The sequence below is a fragment of the Rissa tridactyla genome, chromosome 6 (genome assembly GCF_028500815.1).
Source record: "Rissa tridactyla isolate bRisTri1 chromosome 6, bRisTri1.patW.cur.20221130, whole genome shotgun sequence".
In the NCBI taxonomy this organism is placed as follows: Eukaryota; Metazoa; Chordata; class Aves; order Charadriiformes; family Laridae; genus Rissa; species Rissa tridactyla.
The window spans coordinates 50,147,825-50,162,640 of record NC_071471.1 but is presented as its reverse complement, the minus strand read 5'-3'; the positions used below and the strand labels follow the sequence as shown (position 1 = coordinate 50,162,640).

General features: G+C 38.5%; 1 protein-coding gene across 6 annotated transcripts in view; it reads left to right on the top strand.

The window, feature by feature from the left end:
- The window catches only part of SEC24C (SEC24 homolog C, COPII coat complex component), a 39,231-nt gene that overhangs the window by 1,028 nt on the left and 23,387 nt on the right, over positions 1–14,816 (top strand). For 3 of the 6 annotated variants that reach the window (XM_054205631.1, XM_054205628.1, XM_054205629.1), the window contains exons 2-5: positions 6,976–7,178; positions 10,052–10,135; positions 12,728–12,869; positions 13,871–14,049. In XM_054205631.1, the coding sequence (XP_054061606.1) occupies positions 7,004–7,178; positions 10,052–10,135; positions 12,728–12,869; positions 13,871–14,049 (580 nt within the window). In that variant the 5' untranslated portion in view covers positions 6,976–7,003. Of the gene's footprint in view, positions 1–3,846; positions 3,871–6,975; positions 7,179–10,051; positions 10,136–12,727; positions 12,870–13,870; positions 14,050–14,816 lie in introns of those variants that run through there. The other 3 variants (XM_054205630.1, XM_054205634.1, XM_054205633.1) reach the window with 3 other exon arrangements.

Genomic DNA, 14,816 nt, shown 5'->3' with positions numbered 1-14,816 from the left:
TTTTATTTTTCATTATATGTGTGTGTTGCCTTAGCCCTGAAATCTTTATCAGGGAGACTTTGCAGAACCATCCAAACTGGGCCTTCTTGGTACCTGTCACACTGTAGTTGAAGTTCTGTTTAAAATTACTGTCTGATGGAAGTCATTGCTGAAATGACTGCTGAATTGCTTACACCCACATCAGAATTTATGCACCAGAGTTAACAGTACAGGCATCTTAAAATACACATTTTTTTTCAGTTTGGTACTCAGTGTTATAATTAGCCATTAATGTGATAATTCCATAAAAATATTTATATAGATCCCTTTTTTGTTAAGGATTCAATAGTCAACTTTACCAAATGTTGAGGGGGGGATGTTAGAAGGGGAGAAATCACCATCTGAAACATAACGTGCAATGTCTCTTTGTTGTTGTTGTTTACAAGCAGTGTAAAATCACAGTGCTAGAATGAGAAGTGACTCCTTGCTAATTTTGTCATAAAGTCTTTACTGTTTGTTAATATGAAGTTGTCCTGAGTAGGTTCAGGGAACTTTGGCTTTAAACTCTTTTTTTTTTTTTTTTTTGAACCCTTCTCATAGAGTAGGTGTTCTGGTTATGGGGTGGATAGAAATGTATATGGCCTAAAACTCCAGAGCCTCTATCTTTAGAGCAGACTGACCTTCAATCTTGTATATACACTGTTTGTGGAAACATAGGCATTTCTATCTGTTTTTGTGTGGTAAAGGTTCCTGCTTTTGGAACTACCCTTTTCTGCTTGCAGCTGTACCGCTCAGGGTTCTTTATTGCTATAGACAGACTGTGAAGTAGACATCGATTTGAGAAATATTTCGTCTTAATATGCTGGGACACTTGCTACAGGTTCTCATTTCATGGCTGAAAGCTGAGTTACAGTAATGAACAATTGTCTAAAGGATTATTTCTTTAATTTATAGTCATTTGATGCGTGTACCTCTGAATGTTTTCTCCTGCTACTGTAGGACTCTATTTTCTTCCTGTAACACTTATCAGAAAGAGGGTCAAAAATCCAAGAAAGAATTGATGGTTGGCTGAGGAAGGGCAAGGTACAAAGTGACTAAAAGCGATCAACAACAAAGTCTCCACAGAAGAGAGAAGGTGGATGTTTCTTGTTCTTTAGATTTGCAAAGCTTTATTAGCGACGAATTGTGAAGATAGAGCTTGTTCTATTATGCTCAGCAAGATTCATTGTTAGCATAGAAAGCACTAAAAGACAGTAAACTGGGCTGTATGCCTTAAGAGAAGCTAATTCTGAGCTTTTTTGGTTTTTATGAGTGATGAGAATTGTGTAATGCTTATTTGTGTAGAGGAAGTCAGAGTACAGAAATTTTGGATGAAAGATGGTCAGTGTTACAACTTATATGAAGAAAACTTGTTTAGCATTATAACATGTATTTTCATCTTATGGATTAATAGGAATATATAGAATTCTTCCTTCTGACCTCTTCTTTAACCTTTAAACTACTCTTGTAACTTTTTCTAATCAATTATACTTGTGCAAAGTTCATAGAAATGAGTCAGATGACTTCACATGTAACATGTATGTGGAGGTAGCTAAGGAGGAGAGAAATCTTTCACTGTCATTTTGTCGATGTCATATTTCCAATGACTTGCCTCCACAGGGTTGCTCGCCAGAAGCAATGCCCATAACTGAATGCTTTTGAAATCTTTTCCTAGACCTTTAACACAGAGATAGAGATGTAGATCGGTCCCACCAGGAGACTTCAATCACATTTTCTCCTCTTTGTTGACTTAAGTAAGAATCTAGTGGTGGTGGCGGCAGTGGTTGGAAATGATGGTAGGTTTAAGGTTAGGTCAAGACTAAGCTCTTTATGTATTCAGTTTTTAACTACTTTCACTCTCTCATAACTTGTATGTTGAATTGGACCTTGCCCAAGGTGACAAATCAGCCTGACAGACAGGGTTTAATGTGGCCCTTCTTTAGAAGGACATAGAAGTGATCTCACCTTAGATGTGAACCACGATTTTTATGTCCTGAAGGCCGAAAGACCTCTTCAAAACAGCCCAGGAAAGACTGGGCTGCAAAAGTCTGCTCCAGTACCTGTTGTGTCAAGAAGTTACAGCAGCTAATCTATCCTTTCTTCTTCTGAAAATGTCTTCTGTGAAAACATTTTTGCTTCTGCACTTTCACTGATAATAAATTGTAAAGTTTCAGTTTGAAAACTGTGTCTTATACCTCTCATGAACTATTAAAACAGATCTTTCTGGCAGTGACTCAAAGTGCGTAGATGAAGAAAATGTTACCTGTGGTGTAACAAGTTGAGAATCTTCTGCCCAGGTGGAAAGACAGAGCACCACAAAAATACAACTGAATTGAAGGGTCAGTTCCAGTAGTGCCATTTGTATTGATTTGGACAAATGTATGGGAGGCATTTGTTATAATGGCCTGAGTGCTTCCAAATCAGTTGCCAAACTCTGACTTCCAGGATGTGAGCTTCTATTCCAGGATTTTCTGTAGAAAAATGAAACAGAAGTTTCTTGTAGCTGAAGAGAACCAAGTGTTCCATGAGTGCTTGTAGAAGACCTAGTCAAGCTGTAGCTGAAACAAAACCAAGGACATCTGCCTTTCAGAAGAGTATTCTTAGCTCCAGAGTCTAGGTCTTTAGAAGAATGGCATAACTTTGCTGCTTCTCCAGAAAGTTGCAGAAGAGAAGCGTTAAAAGCATTGTAGGTAGTATTCTGAATTGTTCTCTGAGGATGCTGATTGTCCCCTTCCGTCCCATCTTTTGGAAATGATTTTGATTTCTGTGTTCATAAATGAAGTAGACATATTTCCTTCAGTTGCAGCAAAATATAGGAGGCTGTGCTGTTATCAATTTTAAGTTTTTGGTTTTTTAAGGATCATTCTCCCCCCGAATTTTGAACAAACAAGGCTTTTATTTCTCTGGGACCAGTAAAAGAAGCACAAGAATCTTTCTGAAGGAAAGTAATTTTGCTGTACGTGTTTGCTTTAGAAAGCGATCAAGAGCTGATGAGATCAAGCTTTTTGGTTTCAAAAGGGAATTAACAGTGAATGCAGATGATAAAAATGATGAATATGCAGTTTTCAGTGATTTGGTGATTTGCTGATTGAAACATGCTCATATGAATCACTAGGTTTTTTAAAAAAACAGGTTTTAAAAAAACAGGTCATAAAAACTGCACTGTACTCTGCTTTGTTTGAATACTAAGGAATCTGGAAACTATTGTGAAAGTTAAATGATCCCCCACACACTATTACTGTGTATTTTTCTCCTGTCAGTTCGTTGCTGATCAGTACTGGTTGTCTGTCTTGTGTAATGGTGTTCGAGTATGAATTTCAGCTGTGTAACTATTTTGACCAAAACTTCCATGGTCAACTGCCTTTATACAGAGGAACAGAAAATGGTATAGAGTGACTGTCTTGTGCTTTGCAAGAAGCTTGTTTGTTATTTATAGTAATGACCACTTGTTGTCATAGTATTTTCCCAATAATCCCTGCTTATTTGAATTCTGTATGTTTTAACTGCTGAGTAGTAATATGATGTTCAACAGCATGTTTTAATACTGTGTTTGACTTAGTTTTGGTAATATGTTACTACATGCAAAGGAATATCCTCAGTATTTTTGTCAAGTGAAACAGCCTGTTTTCTCCATTTCTCCCTATCTGGTGCATGTATTTCATTCTTTCTGTGACTTTTTTTTTCTTCATGTCATAAGGGCATAAAATTTTCCCTTTCCTCATATCTCAAGTGACCAGGTTTTAATATATATTGAGTGGAGACGAAATGAATGCTGTTTGATACAAATGACTTGCACTGGGGGAGGAAGAAAATGGACTCATTCAGTGACAACTGTCTTCCGCCTTCTCAGAGGTAGATACTCTTGGCCCTGCCCTTTACGGTATTCCGCATCAGTGATGAGCAAGCATGCCACTGGCCTTATGTTTAGAGCAAGTTGAGCAACCAAAATAATGAAGCAGCCTTGTCCCCAGCTTTGACACTGAGCTTGTTCTTGAGTCTTCCTCCTCCTTTCCAGGCGGCTCCTTAACCTTCTGCCAGTATGGAGCAAGCATCCCCTTGTGCTGTGGTGGAGATTGGCCTGTTCTGTCTGCCACAGGGGCTGGCTAAAGGTCTGAGGTATATCTGCCATTCTCTCAGTTGGGACACTGAGTTAGAACCATCTTCCTTTGTGTCCCTACTTTTTCCATAGAAAGTGTGGGAAATTATCTCAAAACTCTTTTCTTCTGTAAGACTTGCATTAAACGAGCTTGCCTCTTTGTGTAAGTATGGTCAGTATTATTGCCGAGAGAGCAACAAGCCGACAGATATTACCTGCTCAAGTGGGAAATAGTGAGGGAGGTGAGGGAAGGCTGAAAAGAGAATAGTAAAAGATCATCAGGTAAGATATACTGAGTTCACTCACGACAGTAAGTCAGAAGTGGTTTGTGAGGGATGTGCTTGAGTTCTTGCCCTATTGTGCTTTAACCAAAAAAAGAAAAAGCAGGAAAGATTGGTCGTCTTCTACCCTGCAGTAATTCCTCGTTCAAACATTAGATCTGTTCAGGGATTTCTGTAGGTGTAACTTATGAAGAGTGTCTTAATGATTATAGCTCAGGAGGTATCCTGCAGGATGCTGCTACTTTGCCTGCAGCTCTTCCTGGAGGAAGGACCTGTTTGTAGGAGCAGTGACTGGGAGCCAGGCTCCTCATGCACAATCCAATAAGCAATAGGCAGGGGCAGGAAGAAGAGAACACAGCCCTCCTTCCTTGGCAGAGTCCCTGCCTGGATGGTCCAAGGTGTACGGGTAGAACAGTCTTCTCGCGGCATTCTCCCTTCCCTTTACACCACCTTTGCAGGAGGAACTCTCCTGCTTTACTGTTTGCACTGAAGAGGAGGTGGTTTGGGGTAGGTCCGTGATTGCAATGTGGTGACACTAGTTGCCGAACTAGGGAGGAAGAGGTTAACCTTTTGGGGAGCTTGGGAAGGGAGTAGGTCCCAAAGTCCAGATTTCCTGGCCCTGTGGCTGCTAAGGTTAGACTGTTCTGCAGAACTAAGTCAAAGGTGGTGTGGGAAACCAGAATCTTTAGCAAGGACTCTCTGGCTGTCATGTTTATCATGTGTAATCATGATTAAAAACAGTGCAGGCTGATCAAAAATTCTGTCACGCCGTTGTAAGCTGTTGCAAATGACATTATGTTACTTTCAAGAGCAGGTCACCTTTAACTATTTAAGAGAAGTTCTTTTGCTAAACAAAAGCTCTATCATTACCTTTATACTGCTTGAAGAATAAAAGTATAAAACTTGATTTATTTCCTTTCATATAAAGTTTAATTTCAGAGTAAGCATTTTCATTCTTAGTATTGACATTTGTCGTGTTTACTAGCTATAGGAGGTTAAATGTAGTATGTATGTATTATGCTAGTTTTCTTCTGTAAGTAATTAGATCACTTGTGATGTATGTATTTTCCCCTTTATTTTATATATGTATATGGATCTGAAAGAATTTATTTCTGTGTGGATGGTTTTTACAGGACTGTAGTTACTTTAGTACAACTACTTTAGTACTGTTGTGCCAGTTGTTGAAAAAATTCTTTGACATCGTATTTTTGGTAGTGTAAAGAACCAACCTTGGCATTGCCTGGGGTACTCTAATCAATGTATAGGCGAAAGAGCTCAGGTGTTTGTTATCTGCTTGAGTTAAGCTGTAGATTCCTCATTGGAATTTGCCTCAACTGTCTGATGGCTATTGCAGCAGTATGTCTCATCTTTGTTAAGATTTACTGTGTATCTTTAATACACAAGTTCATCATAGGATTTGGAGCAAAATATGAGGGCAAAATTAGTTATTTGCTTCAGCTTAACTTTGCATTTTATATAAACGGCAGTCTTTTAATAAAAAATGAAAAAGCTGTAAAGATACCTTTCTTTACAGTGTTAATCTAGATAGTCTTAGCTGAAGAGGGTAACAGTGACATATGGGTATCCAGAGAAGTACAGGAGATGTAAAACATCCTTGAAAAACAGACTATGAGGAAATCTGCCTCTGAAGTCATCTCCTTGTCTCTCTGCAACTCAAGGGCTCTGTGACTTATCTACCTGCTTGGTACTCTGGTATTGTAAGAATTGCCTGCTAGGTTTGAGGTCTCCCAATGCCATTTCTGTTTTTCTCCTTGTAGTCAATCTCTTTATATAGTTAGTTAGAGGAACTGGGAACCTGTCTGTTAAGCAAGATTTCTTGCATAACTTTGCCAAGAAACATCTGTCCTGTCTCTTCTGCTGTTTCAGATCTTACACTTTTGTGTAACTCCTTTAGTGATATCTTTGCCTGTGATTCTTTTCCATTTTGAACATCTTTCTTAGATGAACATGCTGCTTTTGTGATATCTTAGTTTTCTGAAATTTATGTACATAACAAGGACTTTAAATCATCTATTGTTTAAAACAAAACAAACCAAAAAATCATATATGGGTTCTGTTCTGGATTCTATCAAACACTTCAAGAAGCAGCCTTTGTGGATGGTGAATTGTTGCTTGTAGGAAGGAAGCATGATCAAGTAGACTAACAGAGATGAAAGCTGAACTGAAGTGTCATGTTGGGAATCTCTCATTTATGTCATGAAATCTCTTTTTTGTTGGTCTGATTTTCTGTGAGGTGGAAGTAGTTCATAAGGTGTCTCAGGAAGATAATCATCTGCTATGGAATTGCAAATTATGGTATTGTTTTCTAAGATGATGATCAGAAGTCAAACCAGCATGAAGCCATGAATAAGTTGATTGGAAAACCTAGTTTCTGAAAATAGTTTTCTAACTAGCTCTTGTAAAGCATTTATCTTACTTGAAAAAATTGCTGTGCAAATTGCCATTAATGTTTTACCTTCCCTAGTATCTGAGAAGCTCTCGTTTCTGTGAAACAGTAGAGAAGTTGGACAATTTGGTTTTATGTTTGCTAAAAGCCATTTTTCCCCCCCTTTTTTGCAGGTGAGATTAGTTTGGGGATGTGAATACAATGAGTGTAAACCAGCAAGCTCACACAGGGCCTCCTTACGGGCAACCTCAGCCTGGATATCAGGGATACCAGCAGCCGGCCTACGGAGGACAGCCATTGCCAGCGGTTCCTCAGTCGCAATATGGAGCTTATAATGGTCCGATGCCAGGATATCAACAGCCAGTCCCTCCACAAGGTACTTGTCAGTCAAAACTTAATGATTGGTAACCTGTGCATGGCTGCGTGCCTGGATTATTTTTTTGTATGCTTCCTGTTGTTAGCCTTTATTTTGTGGTAGCAATTACCTTTTCTTCTGTAACGTTAAAAATCACGTTCTTCCTGTACGTTCTGAGGTTATTGTTCTGTCACTTGTCCATTTTAGTAGGGCTTACTCTTCTTTTAATAGCTCACAAAATTAACATGTTGTGAAGCGCAGCCTGCTTTTTTCTGTATGTCCCTGCCCTGTGATACTGAAGCACCTGACTAGGACAGTCTTCTTCATGAGGTCATGTGGAGGGGCAGCAGTTAGGGACTGTAACAGATTTATAACTGAGACTGCCTTACATCATTATGTAGAAAGTTTGTGGAAATGTGGCAAGCTAACTTGTTCCCAAATTTTCCTGTTTTTGCAGGATCATATCACTTGTCTCTGTTAAAAAAAAAAAAAAGAAAGAAACAAAGTATTTGATTTCTTTTTTTCCTGTTTTCAAAATAAAGACTTAAAAGTCTTAGCTTCAAGAGTCTTTGTTTCAGAGTACCTGAATTGCTTTGGGAGATTAATAGCGACTTTAACATCTGAAATGTAGAGGAGAAGATGCTATTGCTTTGGGTAGAAATATTTCTGCCTTTCAAAATCATGTGGATGAATTCAGTTCTACTGAGATAAGCACAACATGAACTTCCACTCTGAAATATTTGTTTAGATTTCAGATTGGTATTTTAAGGAAATGAGGAATATGCTAATCATGCTAATAGTCTCTGTATTATTCTCCCATCCAAGTATATGTTGAATTTTTTGCAACTTCTTGAATTTTAAACCAAACTCAATGAGAAGGATAGAGCAGTCAAAGCGCTTATAGTTGTCTTGAAACTAACAGAAGTGGGAGACTGAAATTTGGGGTTTCAATAATTACCCTGTTGCATTCTTTTGTCTGGAGTTAGCAGAGTAGTGGAGTAGAAGAGTCAGTGTGGTGTGCTAAAGAATGGGTTATTCAGTTGCGCCATCTTCCTACTGTGTCCTTAATCCTCTTCCTCCCTTCCTCTCAATAAATCTCTTCCAACAGCACTTTTAATCTGTGAGTTTTGGACTAATTTCACAGAGGGTTTAAATGCCTATAAAAGTAATGAAAATCAGCACTGGGCAGAGGGAAGAAATCCTGCTTCTTCGGAAGGCAGAGGCAGAGCTCAGCCCCTGAGCGCTTTGACTAACAAGTGTTTTCTGTCCCATGGAAGGAATGCAGAGAAATTGGACTTCCTTCAGTGAGGGAGAGAAGGAGATTCAAAAAGGACAAAGATTAGTACAGATTTGTTAGAAAAGTTTCATCAGTGCAGCTATTTATAGAAAACATGTTTTGGTTGCTAGCAGTGTGAAGAATGTTTAGGATGTTTTTGAAAAAGACTGATGAGCATTTTCTGTCAGGTACTTCAAGAATTATTTACAAGTCTGAAAAAACATTTATTTTTAAGGAAATTAACTTTTTACCTTCTAAGTTATTTCTGGTCTGAGTTTTTTAATTTCAGAACAACAGAAATGTAGTTCATGTCAGCTCAGTCAGGATGTACCTTGACAGCTTGATAACACGCATATAAACTTGTGCAGAACAAAAAATGCAGATTTTGGTTGTGCCAGTAATGATTCAAAAGTAGTGTAACACTGAGGGCAACAACGTGGTCTTATTCAGACAACAGAATTGTATTGTACTACTCTTAAGTAGTATCTCATGTACTTTATTGATATGTCAGGCAAAGGCCACCCATTCAATGTGGAGAATTCTCTTCCATCTTTTCTTCTGAGACCATCCTTCCTAGGCTTAGCAGACTGTATTAAGGAAATCTCAGTTGTCAGTTGTGCATTTTGGACCTGCTGCTGTAAATCCAGGATTCCTATCTTCAGAATGAAGGAATGTAAAATTCAGAGCACTAGCACAACAGCCAGAAATTGAACCATAGCTGCTGAATATGACAACCAGGTGGAAAAGAGTGGCAAACAAACAAATCAAAGAGACCAGACAGGTGATAGTGAGGATAGTGATGGTTATCCTTTCTACCTCCATCTACAACATGTTATATTTATTGCAGGTCTTTTTAGCAAGACTTGTTGTAGCTGCATAGCATAGAGGAGAGAGAGGCACTAGAGGGACAGGAATTTAGTGAACATTGAAGGGTAAAAGGAAAATTGCCAGTGTTATTCTGTGATCTCAAAGTAGTTGTCTTAGGGATTTATTTAAAAAATAACAATAAAATTGCTTGGAGGACTGAGTGGAGAAGTGTTGGGAGCAGGTGCCATCCTCAGTCGGGCAGTCTTTTGCCTCTGATTTGTGTGACAAACCCTAGCTCTAACTGATGGAAACATGGGAATGCTGTGCCAGTGATGCTAGTCTTGCTTGGGACCAGAAGTGGAGTACTGTGCTGCTAGCTGAAAATAGCTGCTTCTTGCTATGAGAATGTTGAAAGAACCGGGACAATTTTGCACAAGTCTTTCAGACAGTCTATCGGTTTCTTTCTGGTGAGGTCATGCAGTTGAAAGTGCAAACACAGTTATCTGAATACCAGTAACAATCCAGCTGCTGCTGTATTGTTTCACATAGATTCAGTTTACAATACTACTAACTCTTGTATTAATGTTAGCGTATGAACTGTGTTGGTAAAATATGTTATGCGTGGTAGAACAGTGAGAGGGAGTATAGCTTAAGGAATAATGTGGTAAATGTGTGTCCTGGTTTGAGACAGCGTGACATGGATTTTATGTATATAATATTTTCTGCATTACAGACTGTCCTCAGCACTGGAAACACTGTCTCTTGGTGGTTTCTCTCAGGCTTGATTTACTGGTGTATTCTGTCTTTCCAGGTTACTTTCCTTCCTTGGGGTTCCCTTCGAAGGGCTCTCCTGTATCTCTCAACTCTGACACTTCTCTTGCACCTAATTTCATAGGTAAATGGTGTCCTCTCTGTGGGAGTGTTTGTGCTTTGCTGCTTCTTCTGTGCCAAGTTCACATTTAATATGGATATTTATCTCAAAGGTGTGGGTACCTGATTATTCAGGCAGAGGTGGGTGGGACACTTCCCAATCTATTTGTAGGCAGCTCTCCAGAAACATAAATAGGATGTGAAGAAATAATCCTACTAGAAATCCCTTATGCCTGCAGATTCATAGATAAAAGCTGACTTGTGACTAATGTTTTCTGAAGATTGATTTCAAAACCTGAATTGGCCCATTCAGGTTCTGCCAGGGAGAAGCCTTAGTTTAAAAGAGTGCAGTCTCCCACTTGAGAGAGAACTAAAACGTGAGATTTGAAATGACAGCATTGCAATGAAGAAATGAAAAATCTCCCCAAGCAGCAGGAGGTTGTTATTGGAAATGATGAGATTTTTGTAACTTGTGCTTCTGTTTAAGGCAAAAAAGTTTTTAGCTTCCTTGGCTATAGCACAGAAACCAAATACATGTTAGGAATAATTATGATTCCAAAAGCTGTGGCTTGAAGAAGGAAATACTCTTGCAAAGCTAGCAATCAAGATGTAAGAATTAGAAACACTGCAAGAAATCATACTGTATTTTTCCTGCTTTCCAACTAGGGGTATTTTGGAAGAGCTATTTCCAGCTGTGTCAATTTGTTTAGAAGAGTAGGGAGTCAGAGCTATGCCAAGACTGTATAGTCTCTGGGCTTCGAGTAAAATCATGGGCATTTGCCATCTTGTTGTAATCTACCTCCATTTTGAGGTCTGCGATGAGTAAGACCAATATCTCAAAGGTGTTGAAAGGGAACTTCATGATTCCTCAAGAATAATGAATCTGAAGATAATAAATCAGTAGATATTCATACCTGTTCAAGTGAATTTTTTTCAGTGGCTATCTGATCAGTCTGTCGTAACGGTTACAGAAGTATATTTGTGACAAGAACTAGAAAAAGAAGACTTCAGAAGCTTTTTCTGAAGTAAGCATGTATTTGTCAAATTGTATGCCTGTTAAAGTTGTAGGGGGAAAAGTTAAATTAATCTAAAAAAAACCCAAAAAAACCAAATGCATAGGATCCTTCCAGGAATTGGATTAAATGTACTTTCAAAGACAAAAGATAACAATGTCAAACAGTTTACATGTAGTATCAAGGAAAGAGATTCCAAAATAGATGAAAACATATCAAATTAGCTGAAAAGGTATCACAAAAGACATTCAGAAATAGAAATACCACACAACATACAAATAGTTAGACATCAGGAAATGCTTAGCCAGAGGAACAGTAAGACAAAGGTACTGTAACAGTAGTTTAGAAAAGACAAAATTTAATGAGATGAATGTGTATAAAAATAATAAATGTCTCTGGAGATAATTAAGTCCTAAGTCTTGAAGTGAAGAACAGGAAGAAGTTTATTAATAAAGAAAAAAACCCAAGAAATTACTGGTTATTCGTACAAGGTCTAGTTAATTCCTTCCTTGAATTTACATCCACACCCTTACTAAGAATTACATGTAGCAGGTAAGACAAAAATATATGAGTTGAAATCTTATACTTTGGTGCATAAATTATACTGTAGAATTGAGAAACGGCTTCTCTTATTTCCTATTTCATAACGGTTCCTCACAGGAAAGTTTCGGAGTCCTTTCTAAACTTGTTATGGCGGTCACTGTCAGTGTGTATGTGCTGCCCTGGTCTCATGTGGCAGTTTACTCTGTTTAGTCATCTGTATCTAATGATACCCCATACATGAAATATGTTCCCTTGTGATTAGCAGACATGATAATATGGTTATTCTAATTATCAGCATTTTTAACATAGTATTATTAAAATAGAAGTTTATATTCGTCTTTTTTGGAAGTAGACAGTGCAGTTAGTCTCTTGGTGATGTATCCATCATTCTGTGGTCTGTGAAAGTGTGAAGTCTTGTTTGTGAGGCAAATATATTTAGGCTGTGACTGAACCAGCTCAGTCTGAAAGACGAGAAAGTATTCATGTTAGCCTCCAGCCTTGAGAGGCTGGGAAGAACAGTCTGTGGTGGCCCCCGCTACGTTGTATATCAAACCAGTTAGTCTGATGTAATTTTTGAAAACTGAATCTACTCACATAACCTGCTTACCTTTCAAGTAGGGAAAACTGACCTGTAATGTTTACAGGTCAGTAAACATTAAGTTCCATGTGAATACTCTCCTTGATCTGGATAAAAATAATTGGACTTGGAGAGGGAAGAATTTAATACCTTACTGACAGGGCATGGTTTTTTTCTTCATCAAAAGATGAAGTTGTCTTTTGAAAACCATCCACAGTACATATTTTCTACTTGGTCTGTGGGGAGATGGTGACTAGTGACACTGACTAAAAATATTTGTGCTTCAGTTTTGCTACTTCTAATATAGTTGTCTAAATTATTTGTTGCTTGTGGAGTATTGATACATCAATTTGGCCATTGCTAAGCTGTTTCTGCACTTTTTTTCTTTCCTGGATTTTTCATGGTAGTTGATTCAAGCACTTGTTTCTGTGAGTAATTTGTGATTATATCTTTTTTATTATTTTTTTTTCCCTTATGTCTGTAGGTTCATTAAGAGCCCCTCCAACATCTGGAGCTCCCCCTCCAGCCTCTGGAGCATCTCTTCCTTCTGGCCACCTGGCATACAGTCAGTTTGGGCATGGAGACGTGCAGAATGGAATTCCAGCCTCAGCAGCCCCGATGCAGAGGTACGTAGGAAAAGAGCAAATCATACTGAAGGTCTGCATTGGTAGACCTGTGCTAGGTCTAGACCTTTTAGAATCTGAAGCTGTTTTTCCTGTGGTGGACATTGAGTTTCTTTATTGCTTCCTTATTCCCTACATTTAGCTGTAGGGGTATTTGCTGGACAATAAGATTCTCTGGAGATGAAAATCATCTGGAAGGATATGAGCAATGTCAGTGACTGCGCAAAACTACTTCTCCTCCAAAGACTTTATTTGCAGTAGTCATTTTTTGATAAGGAATTTTCTGATTCCTATGATCTGTCTTGTTTTAAAACAATTGCATCCACGCAGCTGTAGTGTTTGATTCCTTGGCAGTGTGAATTGATCTCTGTCTGGGGCGTGTTGCTGTCTGTCATTACTGAGTAATTCCTTAGTATTGGTTCTGGGTCCTTTTCTGTCTGTTGTGGATGCCTGAGTTATCTTCATCTAAAGCTTTTGGGCATCTTCTTCAGAAAGATATTGCCATTGCTTCTGTGGTGAAAGTGGCAACAGTCCTCACTGCTTCATTCTGATTACTGGTTATGGGGGAAGGTCGTTGTTTTTTATATCCTTCTGGTTAAGCTCAGCTCTGTCAGCTGGAGAGTCCAAATCCTTTGAGCAACAGAGCATTCTTACGTAGCAGTGCAAGCCTGACTGTTGCTCACCCTGTAGACTTTGTTGCAGTACTTCTGATTTGTTGTGATAACTGAAATGCAATTAACAAAAAATGCCATAAATGTAGAACTTGTATTTTAAGAGCTAATAGATTATTTTTTTTTGATGGAAGGATTCAGATCCATGCAGGATATGTAATTGTTTTTCCTGAGCTTCCTGAGTTTTCCTAAGTTTTCCAGTGAGCTACAGCGCTTCATGTAAATAATTCAGACTCAGCCTGTGTTTGTGGTAGAAAAATTTTAAAAGGCACAGAGTGTTGTAACTGCTTGTATAATGGGGAATCCAGTGAGGTTTTTCATCTTCCTTCTCAGGCCACCTGCTTCTCAGCCGTTTCTGCCAGGCTCAGCACCCACACCTGTCAGCCAGACATCTACGTTCCAGCAATACGGTCACCCCCCAGCCAGCGTACAGCAGCTCAGCAATCACATGGCAGGGATGACAATTGGCAGTACTACAGCATCTGCTCCTCCCCCAGCTGGACTGGGCTATGGTGAGGTTTCCTGGCTACAAAAATATGCTAATTCTTTTCATTTTTGCTAGTAATTTCATAAAATATTTGCTCCTGTCAGTGATTCATTACTATATGGTGGTGGGAGTTCTCTGGGTGTTGACATCTGCCATAGTAAATGGTAGCTTCCTTGACTAGTAAGGTCGTCATTGGTGAAAACAGAGGCTATTGTAGGGGACAGTGCAGGACGTGAGTAACAAAAGAGAGTAACAATTTTTCTCCTCAATTAGGTGAATCTTGGTGTGAAACACAAAACCAGTCTATCCTTAAGTAAGCTGTCAAGAGTCTGCATGCATTGCCACTGTTATGCAGCATCCCAGTCAAAAACCAAACCAAACAAAAAAAAAAGAAAAAAAAAAAAAAGAGGAAAAAAAAAAAGGAAAAAGGGCTCAGTGAATCCCAAAGAGCTGAAATTACTGTAAATGAGTCTGTGAAGGGTTTTGCTGGAAGTTCAGAAGAAACTTATTACATACTATAAACTCAATTTAGATATTTTGTTCTATTGTGTTAGATCTGCTTTCCAACTGCTGTAGATTACGGGACTTTTCTTTTTTAATTGAAGACCAGAGATTTGTCTTTAGTCTGTGTAAGCAGTGTGACTACACTTTGATTTTAGTTTTTTAATTGTTTTGGTAAGAGTGCTTTGACAAACATCTCATACTCTGACACAGACTTTATAGGAAAATTAGGAGTAGGGGATGCAGATTTTTTTTAACGTTTTGGCAACACGTTTGTCTAAAATTATCCTC